At 36.5% G+C, this 18790-nt stretch overlaps 1 protein-coding gene across 1 annotated transcript in view; it reads left to right on the top strand.

Moving 5' to 3' along the window:
- The window catches only part of IL1RAPL2 (interleukin 1 receptor accessory protein like 2), a 582426-nt gene that overhangs the window by 562779 nt on the left and 857 nt on the right, over nucleotides 1–18790 (top strand). The window contains exons 7-8 of the mRNA XM_040266517.1: nucleotides 356–499; nucleotides 6357–6527. Of these exons, the coding sequence (XP_040122451.1) occupies nucleotides 356–499; nucleotides 6357–6527 (315 nt within the window). The remainder of the gene's footprint in view (nucleotides 1–355; nucleotides 500–6356; nucleotides 6528–18790) is intronic.

Below are 18790 nucleotides of genomic sequence, written 5' to 3'. Positions count from 1 at the left end.
CAAAATATTGGATATGAACCCAGTAAAAGGCAACTGTAATAGTTTCCTGAAATACAGTTCAAGCAAAAGTATACATGTGAGATATAGATGTGTTTAAATCAAAGTGCCAGAGACTATCCTTTTTCAGATAAACATCACTTTCAACAGTAAAATTTCTCAAATATTTAGAAGGGAATTAATTTGATAAAAATTGATTGACACAAATGTATCAAGAACACATCTACTTACTACACTTATCAAGAATCTTTTGTAAAGAAAAACACAATGGGCTGTACATTTTAGACACTAGAAATATTGGAAGTTCCTCAGTATTGATGATTTAAGTACCTTTTCTGGTTTATTTTATTTGTTCCAGATTTAATCTACAAAATTGAGCTTGCAGGAGGCCTGGGAGCAATCTTTCTCCTCCTTGTACTGCTTGTGGTCATCTACAAATGCTACAATATTGAATTAATGCTCTTCTACCGACAGCATTTTGGAGGTGATGAAATTGCAGATGGTAAGCTATCTTTTTTTGTTCAAGTTCAATTAAAAAGCATGAATTTGTGATTATGTAAGAGAATATCCCTATTCCTAGGAGATACATGATGAAAAATTTAAAGTTAAGAGGCTATGACTAATGCAATTTACCCTCAAATAATTCAGAAAAAAAATGCTTTTAATCTATCAAGAAAGAGAGCAAAGGTAATAAAATACTAACAACAGATGAACCTGGGTAAAGGATATATGGGTGTTCTTTAAAATCGTTTTATTTCTTGAAATTATTTTTTAAAAATAGTTTAACAAGGAGATATTAGTTGGTCAGGAGATCAACCAATGCTGTCAAAGCCCTTTCCCTTACTAAGAAACAAATTAAGAACCAATTTCATTTTTTTCTCTAGAAAATTCAAATTTGGGTACAGATCATATTTAGCTCTTCCTGGCATCAGAGAAAACCCAAATTATTTAAGAAACATATTAATAGCCATAGAGATGCTCAATTTAAAGCTAATAGTACATCTGGACCCACATATTTTGTGTGATTTTGTAATACAATTCTCAAAGGTGACTTCAAAGGAAAAAAATTCTGACTGTAGCTTATAATTTTCTGTTTTCCATTCATGGCTTGTGGAAATCTTATAAATGAGATATTAGCAAAACATTGTACTGAGCCTGTTTCTTTGAACATTCAAAAATGCGTTAATTTTTCAAGAGAACAAACTACCATACTTCCCAATGACAACTAATAAGAAATCATGACATATCACTCCTTATGCATACAGTCTTCACCAGCAAACTACTATAAGCCTTGGGAAATGTGTGTATGGAATGCCCAAGGTAAGCCAAGATAAAAAAGAAGTCCAATTGTAAGTCATTACTTTAAAAAGCCAAATTTAAATCTTAGTTTTCATTGTACTAGAATAATGAAAGTTAGAGATTTTGTTTTGTTTTGAGATCCTTGAAGGAGAAGAGTTTATGATTTTGTTTTATTTTTATAGTGATAGGAGAAGGGCAGAGTAGTGATGGTAACATCAAAATTTTTGAGGAAGCTTTGATATTGGTCTTATTGTTACTGTTATATGAACAATGATATGAGTATGTTCTAATTGACTCCTATATTTTTTGCAGTAAATTAGAGAAATGCTTTTTGATGAATACATGTGCATGCTTATTATCAAAGAAGTGTTTTCACCTAATGATTGTAGCAATCTATTTAAAAGTATCACAGGCCCTTATTCAGATATATCTTTAAAATGAGAAATTAGAGCCTCTTCTGACCATGATTATAGGCTCCAACAATATGTATGAAAATGTAGCCAGTTACCTTCAGTTTCTGTATACAATAATTAATACTGGAAAATCTGACTCTTTAACCTGTACACATAAAATAATGAGATGAAATATGCTATTGGGGAAAATTTCACTGTTTTCCAAGTGCCAACGAATGGCTAAATGGGGATGGCAATTAACAGTGTTAAAGATGCATTGTCTATATCAAAGTACATGAAAGGGAGTCTACTGTGATTCATTTGCTTTAGGTCATGATTACAAGCAATTTGTTAAAACTTTCTGTAAGTGAGGTGATATAATTTATTAAGTTCATCTGAAATAATTACTTTCATCATCCATATCCAATAATCCAAACTAACTGATCACTTATAGTACATATTTGTAAGATTAAATTCATGCTAATATCATAGGTTGCATCCATATCTTCAGTATTGCCCAAGTGACCCAAGATGACAAGTAATCTAGAGCATTTGGGTTAGAGAAGTGAGTGTATTGATTCCAAACCAATTATTTTAGGGAAAAAATGCAATGGTGGGGGACTTCAAGGGTTTTCAGCTGGAAGGAAAATTAAAATAGTTTACATGGAACTTGGACCTTAAACACACAATCTCTGTACTAGTTGAATGGAATACTAAAAAGTCAGCAGGTATACAGTGAGGATGAATGAATTAATATTAAAGACCTTTTAGATATATCCAGTTTCATGATGCCAAATATCAGCTAGATAGCCTATTGAATTTTTCATTTCTTTATTTAAATATTTTGACACACCTTTGACATCACAAAGACACACCATAGTTTTACCCATGTACCTTTTGTTCATGTTTTCTGTTTGATTCATATCCATAGTAGCATTTCCTGAAAGTCATTGTAACACCCGTGGCGGATTCATGTCAATGTATGGCAAAACCAATACAGTATTGTAAAGCAAAATAAAGTAAAAATAAAAATTAAAAAAAGTTTTTTTAATGCCATATTTTAATAAAATAAAATCTACTTTGACTTCTTAAACATCTTTGATATAATTAATTTCATTTCAATTCATCAATGCTTACTTAATTTATTTGACCTTTGAATTATGCAGTCATTAAATGCTTACCAAGTATCTACTATGTACCAAGCACCATGAATGATGTATTTACTTACATATTAAATATATTCTTCATCTGGATTAATCCTATACATACACACAGTGGTAGTATAGTAAGCATTGGAGACATAGTCATCCACAAAGTCCCACAGTCTTTGCACTTCAGAAGCTAAAGGATTTAGTACTATGTTTAGCAGAGGCCCAGAAGAACTGCATTGTAAACATGGACCACTTGCTGATGGTGAACAGGATTAAAATGAAATTTTCAAATGGGAAGGACAGAGTGACAGAAGAAAAATTCTTCCACGGACAGTTTGGTTTCCTTCATCATAACTTCTCTCTTCATTGGGAATAACCAGCCCTCTCCTTTATAATGCATTGTGGTGTTTTCTGGCTTCTCAGATGAGCATAGTCAGCAGGATTGAATAAAGAGGAAGGCTCATTAGCCTCACATAACAAAGTGGTGTTGCTGAAAGGCCATTTGGTTTTAAAACAGTTTTTAGGATTTGCTGTTAAGCTTTATTTGCATCGTATCATGTCATTGATATTGCCTTCTCTGTCTGCTCCTCTTTGTGAGCAACAGCTGTGGCTATTCATGAGGTATTCTTGGCTGTCTACATAGAGCTGAAGTGCAGTTTTTAAAAAGTGGCCTGTGTCACTGCTTGCTCACTAGCTGGCATCCTAGGCCTTCGGGGACATCTGACATAGTGGCTTTGAGAGCTCTCTTCCTGCTCTTGCCATTTACCATAAGCTCTTCACCTTTAGTTCATCTTAAAGGGACATAACTGAAACCAGGAGCAACCATTTCCCCAAGAATGATGTATTTCTAGAATGGTATGTACAATTTGTTATCCAGACATGTTGAGGGTTAACACAAAGACATCCATGTTCTTTGTCATAACTTGACTTGAGATATAGCAATATTTTTCTTTAAAAAAAAAAAGAAAAAAGTCTTGATCCCTGGGAGAAGGAAGTAGCAATCCACTCCAGTATTCTTGCCTGGGAAACCTCATGGACAGAGGAGCCTGGTGGGCTACAGTCCATAGGGTCTCAAAGAATTGGACATGGCTTAGTAACTAAACAACAACAAAAACACCACCTATATTAGTGTATAGGTGAAGCAAGTAAGGATAGGAGCAAGAATATGGAGATTAGGCATAGTTGGAGTGCAAATCATCATAGTCTGGACAAGCAATGGGGTAAGAGTCTAGAAGTTCTGGCCAGATGGGTAAAAGAGTCAGGTAGTCATAGTGGATGGCTAGCTCACAGTAGATGCCCAACAAAAAACATTGTTGAATGAATTAATAAGTAGTTGAATTTCGAGAGGTTTGTGAGTTAGAGTTATCAAAGTCAGAGGAAACTAGGGTCTAGTCTGACATTATGGAGTTTGAGGCAGCACCATCTATCAAGAAAGATGAAATACATTCTGCTCATAGAAATGGATCTGTTTGTCCTTTGGCCTATTTTATTCTTCCAGCTGTGTATCTTCGGCAACTCTCAGTCCCAGGTGAGTAATTATAGCTGGAGAAAGTCAAGGGCCTGCAGGTGCATCCTGAGCCTGATTGGAACAGGGGCAGAGGTGCTAGGATTACCAGGAGGTTCTTACATTAGCATTGCTTGTGAACATTCTCGCTTCCAAGTGGTGTTTTATGCATAACAGTGGAATGTGCCTCATTTGTAAGCCAAGTGATCTCAACTATTGGGGCAGTCCTCCATGTGCGTGTGTTCCTAAGCAATCAAGTAACCCAACCAAGGCTCACACAAGTCTTTTCTAGCTAGAGAACAGGCTAAAGGGAAGCCTCCTGGCTTCAAGCACCATCTTAACATAAATAACCAGAGTTCCTTTCATGTGGGGGTAGTGAAGCCTGGAACCTTACTAGAATTAGAACAATATAATCCTGACTCAGTTTTCACTACAATAGTCAAAGGGGTCCTGTGTGCTTCTTACCATAGGGTATTTGTTGTTATTGTTTGGTCTCTAAATCATGTCCAACACTTTTGCAACCCCATGGACCATAGCCTGCAAGGCTCTGTCCATAGGATTCTCCAGGCACGAATACTGGAGTGGGTTGCCATTTCCCTCTCCAGGGGATCTTCCCAATCCAGGGATTGAACCCAAGTCTTCTACACTGGCAGGCAAATTCTTTACCACTGAGCCACCTTGGAACCCATAGGATATTTATATCTGCTTATGTGCCTATCATGTATACCTCTTTCAGCAGTTAGAACCAAATTATTAATGGTATAAGGAAAATGAGTGGCTGCTTCATTCTGTAAAGTATATTTTGGTCAGGTTTTAACTATAATCTAATCAGGTCTGTTTTAATGGAAAATATTTCTGTGCTTTAGAAACAAAATCTGAAATGTTCTCTGGTCTTTTAAAATTATTTACAAGTAACTAGGTTTAATAGTTACTAAATACTAATAGTTCCATATGAGTCTAGACTCACATTAAAATTTTTTCTATAAATAAGGGAATTTTATTTTTTTAATATAAATTTATTTATTTTAATTGGAGGTTAATTACAATATTGTATTGGTTTTGCAGGGGTTCAGGATGGGGAACACGTATAAATAAAGGAATTTTAAAAACAACTATAACTTTTTCAGTGTGTGCCTTCTAAAACCAGTGGGGACTTTGAGTGGCTGTATTCATTAATAAAATCAGGGAAAAACTCTGTGTGTGTATACACATACATACACATACATATTTTCTCTTTGGGGAGACTGGCTCTGAGCCAATACAGCAAAGGAAGAAAAAATACATTCTTAAAGCAGTTAACTCTGACTAAATGGGTGAAGGGAAAACCTAATTTGGCAATATTGGAAGGATGTATATTTTTTAACAAAGGCCTCTTTTGGAAGTTTGTATCAAATTAGTTGGCCATGGATTGAACAAGAATAACAGGCAATGCACTTGTATAAAACCCAGCTGCTGTCTCTAATATTTGGTAATGAACTGCATTTTGTATATGAGAATGACGACAGTAACCAACTGGACGCATGGCATGTGTTGCTAGTAGAGTCTCCAGGAGTGAGGCTAGATTATTTCGATCTTCCACACTCCAGGGCCCAGCCTCTTTTGGATCTCTTACACATATTTGTGCAAACAAGGTATAGCCTGTGACCAAGTAACAGAGCCAAGCCGACTTGCACAGCAAGAGTTAAGATTCATGACTTTGCTCTATGTAGTCCTTCATTCAAACACACTGAGCTAATCATTCACAACACAAGTTACAAATAATTCTCTTTTATTCTGTCAAAACTATATGTTGCCCATTGCATAGCAATTTCAGTTCATATCCCGTGACTATAGCTGGATTGTGTTGAAATGTATTAGGTTTCTTATGGCACGGCATGTGACTTATTTTTTCTAATTGTTAATGATGGTTATTAATGATAACCATTCTAGCCTATTAATTATTACAGATATTTAGTCCTGAAAGAGAACCTGCTAATCACATATACAACCCTTTTGTTTTTCTTTGTATCTAAGACAACAAGGAATATGATGCCTATCTCTCTTACACAAAAGTGGACCAAGATACTTTAGACTGTGACAACCCTGAAGAAGAGCAATTTGCTCTTGAAATACTGCCAGATGTGCTGGAAAAACACTATGGATATAAACTATTCATCCCAGAAAGGGACCTAATTCCAAGTGGAAGTAAGTACTTTTGAGTTTTGTATTTTAAAAGTTTGGTTTCACTTAAGAAGTTATATGGAGACTTTAAATGTCAGAGCCAAGTATTTAGATTTTTCTTACAGGAGATTTTATTAAATTCAAAATTTTCCCCAATGCCTGTGTTATGACTTTCTAGCATCCAAAAATTTTTAAAGGCACTCTCACCTATATTTTAGGTATGGTTTTAAAATTGTGATTTAATTGTGATTTAATTTTATTATATTGCCTAGTGCTCTTAGAAAAGTGAAGATCCTTTAAAATTGTATAAGTCAGATCTTTTTTTTGCATTTCAGATTTCAATGCATTTCAGTTCCAAAACTGATCTGTCATTGTGTTTCTACTTATACCTACAATCACTGTCACTAATAACTCTGAATTTAAGACTTGATACTCATTTCCAGATTTACAGAAAAATCCACTTTAAAAAAAAACATAACTGAAAGACACATGTACCCAAATGTTCACTGCAGCACTATTTACAAAAGCTAGCACATGGAAGCAACCTCGATGTCCATCAACAGATGAATGGAAAAAGAAGCTGTGGTACATATACACAATGGAATATTACTTAGCCATTAAAAGGAATACATTTGACTCACTTCTAATATGGTAGATATTATACAGAGTGAAGTAAGTCAGAAAGAGAAAAACAAATATCATATGTTAACTCATATACATGGAATCTAGAAAGACAGTACTGATGAACCTATCTGCTTGGCAGCAATGGAGATGCAGACATAGAGGACAGACTTGTGGACACGGAGGGGCAAGGAGAGAGTGGGAGTTATTTAGAGAGTAACACTGAAACATATATATGACCAAGTGTAAAATCAGATAGGCAGTGGAAATTTGCTGTATGATGCAGGGACACAGCCAAGATGGGTGGGATAGGGTGGGAGGTGGGAGGGAGGTCAAAGGGGGGAGGGCATACAGATACCTATGGCTGATTCATGTTGACATTTGGAAGAAACCAACACAGTGTTGTAAAGCAATTATCCTCCAATTAAAAAATAAATAAATAAAATTTTAAAATGTGTATGAGGCCATGGGGTATGGCACCTCACTGTGTATTTAAATTCTTTTTAAGAAGTTCTAGACTATAGGGAGGGCTTGAGTGCCACTTTTCAGTTATGCTACATATTGAAAGTTATATTTGAGTTTTCAGAATAAATTCAGGTTCAAGTAAAAAATATACTTTTTTCCTTTTACTGTTCAGAGTATTGTACATGGTAGTATAAGATAAATACAGAAAAGATATGGCCCCTACCCTCAAAGAGCTTAAATGTCATTGCAGGAAACTAAAAGTGCTAGAATTAGTTTGCATGTGTATATGAACATCCCTGGGAAGAGGAAATTAAACTGTAACCACAAATCAGAATATGGTAATTTATACACAAGGGATAACAAAATTAAAAAGCTTATATTTTCAGTACTTGACTGTATATGGAATATTTTTAGATACATTATTTCATTCCATCCTTAAGAGCAGGCAATATTATCTTCATCTTACAGATGAGGTAATAAAACCTGAAAGAAGTCCAGTATCAGTCAGCTGGCAAATGGTAGAGATGGAATTAGAACCTAGATCTATTTGATTCTCTCTCCTCTAGATCATTATTTATTCCTCAGTAATGTTAATTCCACTGATCAGAAGTCCACCATGGTCACTAACTGGCAAGAAACAAATTGAAACAACTGAGTTTTGGTTGTTCATCACTTTTTCTCAGCGTGCATATATTTCTGTATATGTTTGGGTTTGCATGTGAGTATGCACACTTACACATTCATAGGAAGAAACCAGACAATATTTACTGGTACACTACTTTCAACAAATGTAAGACTTCCTCAGATTTCTTGCCTTAGTCCTCACCTCTTTTCTTTCTGTAATTTCCTTCATTTTCATGACTTGAAATGCCAGTTCTACATTGATTGAGCCCCAAGGAACATGCTGATACCTCAAAGTCGTTTTTGATTCTTTGGTATCTCTCTCCCAAATCCGGTGTCCATTTGTATCTTTTCCATGATGACTTCCACCATTGTAGTATAGGCCCTAATCAACTCATTCCTCAATGCTTCTTACTCCTTGCCTTCCCTATTTTCCCTGTCATCCATCTAGTCCCACTAATATGTATACCTCCTTCATCATGTCTCTCCCCTCTTCAACAGTCTTATATACTTCACCATTTCTTACAGGATTAAATCTACTAACCCTTAGCTAAACACTTGTACAGTCTAGTGCCAGCTCAGATTTATCTCCTAAATTTTTCTCCTACCATTTCCCTTACCCATTCCCATACTCTAGCCAAACTATGCCTTTCATGTACATTGTATGTCCTTGCAATGCTTTTGTTCATGTTAGTCTTCTATACTTTTACAAATCCTATTTATCCTCTCCATATCACTGCCTCTGTGAAAACCCCATAGTGATTTCTCTAACTCTAGAGTACATGGGGTATAATCACTTGCTTGACTATAAATTTTGTATTCCTGTGACATTTTGTATTATTTTGGTATGTACCTTTCTACCTATGTATGTCTTATCTTCTCAGTGAGATCATAAGCTCCATGAGGGCAGGGACTGTCTCTCATTCATCTATATACCCCCGTTATAATCTAACAGAATACCTGAGCTCAGTAGATGCTAAATAGATGCTTGCTGATTTTTTTAATTGTGTTGGTATAAGATAAGAGGAAATGAAATAAATAAAAGTTTTAATATTTTCATGACAGTATCTTGAAAGGCCTTTTAAACAAGTGAATAAGAAAGCTAAAAAGGAGCTTTCTGCTGAAAGAAAATGTAATTCACAGGAATAGTCTCAGTCCTAATGTGTATTCTTTTCAGATATTAGAAAGAATATCTACAAGAGGTTGAGGTTTATCATTAGTGAAATATCAAAAATATCCCTTTAGTATTTTTTAATTCATTAGATTACTATGTATTTGTTGCATTTTTTGCCAAGAGCATCTCGTTAACTATCAAAATTCTGCAACATCAGTTTGTAGATAGTGTCCTAAATTGTACTCAGACAATAGCATTACCAAAGTGGAATTTATATTCTATGTCGAGTCACCTTCAGTAGGGTTCAGTGTGGATTCAATTTCTGACCCAGAAAGCAATACTTCAACATTGTGCACATCAGGAAGAGAAACAGGAACAATTTGGAACACAGGTGAACCACTCTACCTGAGACTCAATAGGGGACGCTTGCTTATTATATAAAGCAGCACCTAGTGTGCATGGGTCAGACTGAGACCCATGAGACCCAGAGTGAGATCATGAGAGCAAGAGAGATGTATCTGCAAATTGTGTTTTCTTCATTCTCTCAGTTTATTTTGATAACTTGACAGGTCAGTGGAATCAGCATGCTGTGTTAATTTAGCCAAACAGGTAGTAGAATAGTTTATACCTCAATGAGTCAGCTAGTTGATTGGCGAAATTGATTAGTTGTTTTGGTGTATCATACACAGGCCTGAATGTCCTCCTTGACCATGGGATGTGAGGCTTATCCAAGTCGTATTTCCTAGCATGAAAGTACAAGATTTTAATTGAGGACTGTAATACACAACATAAGGGATAATAGGAGATTGTTGCCTCATTTATCCTGGCATTTAAAGAACTTAATATAAAAATACCCAAGATGACGTTATTAGGATGAAGAGAGATTTTATAGTCCATAGAAGATCATTTTAATTTTTTGAGATGATACAGCAATTAAACTAAGCAGGGAGTTGGATCCTGGGTACTCAGTGGTACATAGGAAGGCTGCTTTTACAAGTAAGGGACAACTATGCAGTTTTCAGATGCAACCACTGGAGGGTGTTTGATTTTAATCCTTCCTTCCTGAATGAGAAAATTCATGTTCTCTGAATTCCGATTTGCGAGTGTAACCTGCAGAAGTTCTTAAAAAGGCCCTTTGACAATTTTTCCTTTCCATCAACATTTCAGAGCTGGCTGAGCAGTCACCATGTCACGATTAACGAGTTTTTCCTTGGCATTTTTAGCACGCGTTCAGGAAGTCAATGAAGTATATGAATAATATACTTGATTTACACATGAATGACAGAGTAGAACATTTTGGACTTAGTGTATATGTGTTATTAAAGAAGCTTCTATGGTCTGTAGTCACAGCCATTGGTACAGATCTAACAGGTTATGCTATATAAATATAGACACATTCCTGTGCGGGGGCACTAGTTACAATATTATAAGCTGTGTTTGTCCCTCACATCTCATTTAAAACATGTTGCCCCAAGACTGCTCCTTCCTCTAAAAACTAGCACTGAGGCCTTTGAGCATTGTAAAAGCAGACTTCATAATATCATTCTTGACCTACAACAATAATTTTCTATGAATCAAACTAATGAAATTTTTTACACAAACCCATTCATATTTAGCACCTTCATTTTTGATGTGTCTTCAGTTTCTTTTTCACCACCCTCATGGTATTTCAAGTCAACCTCATCAACACACAAATCTCTCCAGTGCATACGGTTTCAAAAGTACATGAATGTGTCTCCCTTACCTTATCTCCCCCTCCCTTCCCTCTCTCCTCGCCACCTCCCACACACGTGACCATGAGTTCTCAGGAAGCTTGAATGTAAAGATGTCACTTTCCAAGGTGAGGTGTATGTAATTGTACCCTCCTTGCATGCCCTAGAGAAGTGTCCCTTGGCCATCACGAACCATCACAGATGGGAAGATTTGGTACAAATATTTTTCCTAAATGCTAAAACTAGAAGTCTTTAGATCTGGACATTATTTTCCTGGCAGTGACCTACCTTTCCATTCTTGAGCCTGTGACCAGAATCTTCCTTATGTTTTCTCAGGTTTGGTGCCTGAATGTGGCAAGAATTCCTACTTTCCAGTAAAAGTTTGGTCTGTCTCTTCCCAGGCTAGAAACATCTGTAGTAGAATAGCAAAAGCAACTTTGTTGCCAACAGGCATCTGAATGTCAGAAGTGACAGGCAACCAAGAGAAAGCCAGATAGAAAACACCCTACTCAAACTGCCTAGAGACACAAACTTGAGAAGTAGAGATTTTCTCACCCGTGCAGCTGCTGGGTTTTGTGGTGTAAAGTACTATACACAGAGCACATTGTGTTCAAGGGGCCTAGTGGATCCTTTAGGAATGAACAGATGTGCTCTGAAGCTGACATGTGACCAACAGAACCCAGCTGTGCAGTTGAGATTCTGAGATTGGGGACATTTTTGGATGAGTACCATTTAGGCTTTTGAGTCCATCTTATCTCTGCTTCTGCAGAGATTAGAAAACATAAAAATATAAAAGTTTTTCAACTGATCAAATGGAGAAAATAGCATTCTAAGACTAAAAGTAGAAGCAACCAAATCCTGTAGCTTTTGTTTGCCTTTTAAGAGAAAGTGAACAGGATCCTTAAGAGTACATGTGAAATACTTAAAAACAATTATAAACTGAGCTAGTTCTGGCTGAAGCTTTAGAAAAATCTATAGATGATTAAGTGGACATGAAAAAGAAAAAAGCCTCTCAAAACTTTTAGCTCAGTTTCCTCTTCTACCCATAGGAAGACTATGGGGATCTCTATGTGAGTAATTCCTGCATTATTTCACCAGAGAAAGACATTAGTGAATGAAAAATATTATCAGGCATATGGTTGATCAGCCATGTCTGTTGAAATTATATTTATGAATTTGGCTTCAAATATCAAATCGTCTTTCCATTTTTTTTCATGCTCAATTTTCTGTTTCTCCCACTCAAGAATCCTAGGACTCCTTCAGTAATTTAAGGTAAAAATGATTATGTCTGATTACATTCTTGCATTTTCTAGACCTTCCTCACTATTCTAATCTTCAGTTCTTTAATGGCCATGTGATTGTGCTGACACTGAAATGACAAATGACTGGAGAATACATCTGGTGTCAGATGATCCCTAGTCGCTTCTGAAGTGAGGCATGCAAAAAAATTTTTGTACATGGATCTGTAACTACTCATTGCCAATAGTTTCTCTAATAGCTGGACATATTGGACATCATTCAAGCAAATTGTCCTTGGGGAGTAATAAAATCCTTTTCCAGGCAATCTGATGTCTCTGACCTAAAAAGTGTGAGGCAGGGGTGAAATGCACAATCATGGAAATTTAACACATTGTATACAATTTACTCACATGGAATAAAATTATATATGCCCACCAACCCCTTCATGTTAGAGTCTAGAGAGAGAGAATTATAAACTGTATCCAATATGGTCAGCAAAGTACTGTAGTCAATGGACTGAGGTTTCTCATTCAAAGTTTGAGGTAAAGGAAGCCTCTGTTGTGTAGAATTTTAAACAGAGCACCTACTTTTGGGGAAGCACAGATAACAGACACCTTAAAAAAAGAGTTGAAGATCAAGATAAAATTGTCTTAAGTACCAAAGGAACCACAGAAAATACTATATAAGCAACAAGTTGTCTTTTTCCATATTTATCAAGACTGCACTGATTCGAATGACAAATCTACAGATTTTAGGGCATGAGGGTAAAAGAGAAAAGGAGGGGAAGGACATTTTGCAGACTTTCTTTGTTTGCTAGTCTCCACATTTTCTTTCTTTCAGTATTCTCTGAAGGTGTTCTATTACCTACCTCTATTCTCAGTGAAGAGGTAAAGAGGAAAGCAAAAGAATTCAGAAATATGGACAACATTCAGAGTAGATTCTGCCCACCATCATCCCTTCCTGTCCATCCATTGATGAAATGCAAAGGCAAAGGATTCATTACCAAAAATGCAGCTTCCAAAGTCAAAACTAAATACATCATGGTTTCCTGCATTCACAAGGACTCAACAAATCCATGTTAACTGTTGATCAGCTTACTAATCAGAATCAATTAGAACCCTTACAATAGTCAATAGAAAATAAGAATCCTGCCAAAAATAATTTTATCCCTGTGAACTATGAGCTATCAAGTCAAGGACTTGGAGGAGGGGGCAGGGAAGGTTTCTGTAGGGCAAGTAATATTACACACTGTTTAGAAAGCCCCCTGCTCCCCTCACACACACCTGGCTAAATAAAAAAATTTGTAGCCTCAATCTCTGTGGCAGACAACACAGACATATTCTTACATCTGCCAGAGGCAGAAGCAAGACCCAAAAGTTTTCACATCAGCCAAGATAAAGAGTGAGGTTGTCAACCTGTGTAACTCTTTCAATAAGTTAGTATTAAGCATCATTATTTTAAATGTAGGTAGTATTTTCAGTGAGACTACATTATAAAGTACCTCACTGTATGCCTCTGTTTATACCAGAGGTCTAATAACTTTTTCCAAATATATAGTGCTGAATAATACATTTTTTCTTTGATACATGTGAAACCTGTATTATTTTTGCTGGTTTTTCCCCACCAGTTACAGGAGTGGATCCATCTCAGTGACAGTCAGAAACTGTCTTGTTTTTAAGTTTTGATATATGAATCTATAGGTTTAATAAATATCATTGCTGATAGCTATTTGTTACGTAGTATTCACTAAAATTAGTAGAATATTATCAATTTTGACACATCCTATCTCACCCTAATGATTTGTCTGTTTAACTGATTTTGGATGTACATAGCTGTGAGTATAAGCCTACCAAGATTCTATTGTTTGAACCTAAGTAATAAATTATGCTTTTACCTACAGACTAAGTACTTGTCTTTTAATTTTTAATATGCCTCCTACCCCTGATAATGATTCTGACATAAGCAGTAGTGTCAGCACAAAAATAATTTATAATTAATTAGTTTGATAAATCAAATGGTTAGTAGGTAGTAGGAAGACCACATAGAAATTTATGCATAAGAGTGTTTTCTCCTTGTGCTTCTGCCCTATCCAGAGTAGATTTAAAGCCTGGCATTTAGGAGTACTGAGTTCTTTGAGAAAAGTATACACACTCCATTAAAAGAAACTTCTTGGGGCTGCCATTATATTCTTCCTGATTCTATTTTGTACTTTTATTTCTTCTTTCAGTTTACTTTTTTGCTTTGATTATAAGTGTACTGTTTTCAACTTTTGTAGATTGGATCCTACTTTTCTAAATACACTGGAATTTTGGTTTATACAACTGCGCATTTTTTTCTTTACAAAATTGTGAAGATCACAAATAGGTTAAGTGTAATAGCTTTGTTTCATATCTACTGTGGTTTCATAGCCTTGTTTAGAGAAGCAAAAGGCTGTCAGACACAACCACCCATAGTTTATTCTGCCATTATTAAGTTACTTCAAAATTTGCAAAGAAATAACTTAATGTCCTTTCATTTAAGGGATGTTTTATATTTTTATGTGGAAAAAATAGTCTTTTAAGGGATTCCTGCTACTTGGTTGCTAAATTTGCCTGAACAAGTCAGGGCAAGATTTAGCAAGTATTCGTGTGTGCTGTGAATTTAGGAATTTAAAAAAAAAAAAAAACACATTTCTTTATTATCTCTTCATGGTAAGAAACTTTTTTAAATGGCTCCTGAAGGATTCTAACATGTCTCACAGAAAACCACAGCCCTACTATGGCAAACACCACTGCTTGTCAGGGACTGCACTAGTTGAGGACCAGCAATGCCTTAATTTGATACCTGTTTTCTGCTTAGTTTATTTGGAACTTTTCCAAACCTAAACATCCTGATTGGTCTCTAATTTAGGGGTGGCAACCTTTCTCTGTAAAGGTTCATAGAATAAATATTTTAGGCTTTGTGGGTCATATATGGTCTCTGTTGCATCATATTCTAATTTTTTTAACCCTGTAAAATGTTTTAAAAAATCATTCTTAGCTCACAGGCCATACAAAAACAGGGCATGGTCCTAATGGATCAGGCTCCAATTCACAGTCATTGGATGCAGACATGCCACTCCAAGGGTTGGGGAAAATTCTTTTGTATACTTAATGCATAGGAACCAGCAACAACTCCCTGGATAAAGATTAGCAAGGAAAAAATATTGTTAACTCTACCTGTTGGGTCCCTTGCTAATTTAGTATTCCTTTCATGATGTCTAGTTCCTTGTTTGTTTTTCCCAAAGACAAAGATACAGAAAGCAAAGATTAAGGAAGGAAGGGAGAAACAGGGCAAAGAGAGGTAAGCAAAAGGGGAAGGGAGAGTAAGAAGGGGAACTGAGAAAAAAGGCAAAGAGGGAGGTAAAAGGACAGGAGAGACAGGACGGGAAAAGGAAAAAAAAAATGAAAGGGTGAAAGAAAGAGGAGCAAATCAGTGAGAAAAAGAAAAAACATAGAAAAACAGAGAGAGCAAGCCAGAATATGGAAGTGAGGGCCCAGTTTCTCCTTCTTTTCTTTAGAGCCAGACAGCTCTTAGAGGCACCTCCCCAACTGCTTTCAAATATTGAGATTGCTGCCCAGCCACTGATCAGCATCCCAAGAAGTGAAATGTGGGCTTCACATCTGAAAACTTCCACTTGGTTTTTCACCAAGTGAAATGGAACACGAAATTCGGGGCCCAAGAAAGTGGCTTGTGTTTTCTTTGGGACACTTGGGCTGTGTCTACCCAGGGAAAATTTAGATGTACTGACTGACTGACTCCAGTGCATATGATTAATGTATATATAGGGCAAACCAGGATAATTCAGACCTTTTTTTCTTCCAGAGCAGGTTTTCAGCTGGAATTATCTGGATGGTTGCCTCAACTCTCCACTAGGCTTTGCCAGGATAAGCAGAGCCAGTGTAGTATGCTGGAGAAAGGGACCACTCCCTCTCTCCAAGGTTCCCTTCAACACTCACACCCCGTGCAGCTGAGTGTAGTGGGATTCCTCTTGACAGGCATTCCTTCTGGGGGCAAATGCAAGTTCTGCCTAATTAATCTCAAAGAAGCCCTTCAAACCCTAAATGCTGCATTCTGCTTAACTGTCAAATGGCAAAGTATAATAGACAAGTGAAGGGGGAGAACCATATTAATGGGGCAAAAATTATATCCTGTTCCCTCCCCCCAAAGAGAAAAAGGATAATAAAGCCAAAACCTGTGTGTGTGTGCGAGTGTGCTCAGTCATTTCTGGGGACTGTTTGTGATTCCGTGGACTGTAGCCCCCGAGGCTCCTCTGTCCATGGGATTTTCCAGGCAAGAATACTGGAGTAGGTTGCCATTTCCTTCCCTAGGGGATCTTCCCAACCCAGGGATTGAATCCCCGCCTCTTGCGTCTCTTGCACTGGCAGGCAGGTTCCTTACCACTGAGCCACCTGGGAAGCCCACAGTCAAAGTGTGTGCGTGTATTGTTTCTCTTACGACTGTGAATGCTTGAGCTGTCACTTTCTTTAAGGAGATAGAAATCTGTATAGCTTTACCTTTGTTTTTTAAAGTATACTTAAAAAGTAAATTAAGCTACATCCCAACACATAGAAATAGTGTTGTTTATATAGGTATCATTTCTGTGACGAATGTGCTACGACAAAGTTTGTACAGATAAATTTTTAAGAATTAAATGTAAAGCTACAATTAATGAAGGAAGAATACTACTTGGGATAACCCCTCAGTGAATCATTTTGTAAAGAATTCTGTAAAAATAACAATTAACTCATACATAATCTGATAAGATTGTGTTTTCATGGATTCCTGCACTTATACCATGATTCTGGCTTGGGTTTTTGTATTGTTTGGAGGAAAGGTGAAAAGAATAATGGGAAAGATGCATGATAGTTTATTTTACTGTATCTTACAGATTCAACTTCTAATGATGAAGCTTCCCACATAACTTCTTTCTTTTTGGGAGCAGAAAGAAAGGAAGAAAATGAAGAGTCAGAGCTGTTGATACATTGGGATAATATTTTTCCACTCTATTGAAACTTTCTACCTTTCCTTCCATTGTTTCACCAGTTCTCTAAATGACAGAGTGATAAATTCCCCATTGCTACTTATGTGGTGTTTTTATTTTGTTTTCATTTTTACTTTGTGCAGATTTCAATGCTATTTTTTAAAAACATAATCTCTAAAATAAAATTCTGAAGGGGTTCATTTTAATAAAATTCTTAAGGGGTTCCCTCCCCACTTAGAAGTTGCCTTACCACCTCAGATACAGTCTCTGTAACTAGTGCATGAGAAAGTCCTAAAATGTATTAAGTAAAAAGCAAAACAGCAGTTAACAACAATTTGTTAAATGGGCAATTCTCTATGTACCTCTCAAAAAGTTGTTTATCTGTAGGGTGTAGAGAGAGTTTGCTCTTTTCCACTTGTGAAAGTGTTCTTGCTGCCAAACGGTAGAAATAAAACCCTGGGAAAGAGAAATCATCTGTAAAAATATGCATCTGTAAAATACGTTTCTCTTTTCAAATGACTTGCACTGAGCTGCTTGGTGGCCCCACATTATGTACTGGACGTGACGCCCTAAAAGCAGTCTGTAACCTTGGGCAGATTTGTAGTGACAAATGTTGCTATGCTTCTGTAAGCACTGCTTCTGCTAGAGGGCACTGTACATTAGACAAGGCCTCGTGCTCTGCTTAGTAAAGACAGCTCGCTCTTACAGCACCTGTGTCCAAGTCTCCATTTGTTAACACATGTGTGTGTTTCCCTTTTTGGCGGATAAGGCTTTGGGAAGCCTGGTTGCAAAAGGATTATTCCATGGGATAAACAAACCTAGAGTTAGTTGAGTGCTTTTCTACTAGGAAAAGACCATAAGTTATTCACCTTACTTTCAGAATTTTCCCACAAAGTAAAGCAAAGACTTTTCAGCTGATAGACTCCTCCTCCTATACTGATCATTCCACACCATCCCCCATTCTCCAACTCCACCCCTCACTCCTCCTCTGAACAAAGAGCAGCTGGTTCAAATTAAACTCATGGGCACACACACACCACTTCCCTATCTCCATATTTGAAGAACAAAATGGAGAACCTAAGGTTGCAAATAACAGAAAATATTCTGAGAAACAAGCTATGATTTTAGGAGAGATTTTCCACCATCTCTCTCATAATTATCTTTGAAGTATAATGTAATACATATAAATTATGTACATAGACCCCCTTACTTGTTTAGTAGTTGGAAACTGGAGGAAAAGCAAACCAAAGCCATAAATACAGTGACCTGCATTAAAAGGCTCCATTTCTCTCTTCATCAACCCGCTGATTGTTCACTTAGAGTACTAGCCTGAAGGCTTGTCTTGAATTCAATGATTCAGTAAATAAAAATAACTGAAATACACCTAAGCTCTGAAGAAGTCAGTTTATATTAGCTAAAACACTGTAAGTAATGGTGAGGGGAAAGAAAAGTATTAGAATTTTTTTACGTAATGAGCTTTCTGAGTGTGCAATACAAGAAAAGATGATGTACC

This window comes from Oryx dammah, unplaced genomic scaffold (genome assembly GCF_014754425.2).
Source record: "Oryx dammah isolate SB20612 unplaced genomic scaffold, SCBI_Odam_1.1 HiC_scaffold_23, whole genome shotgun sequence".
NCBI classification, from domain to species: domain Eukaryota; kingdom Metazoa; phylum Chordata; class Mammalia; order Artiodactyla; family Bovidae; genus Oryx; species Oryx dammah.
This window is presented reverse-complemented; position numbering and strand designations above follow the sequence as displayed.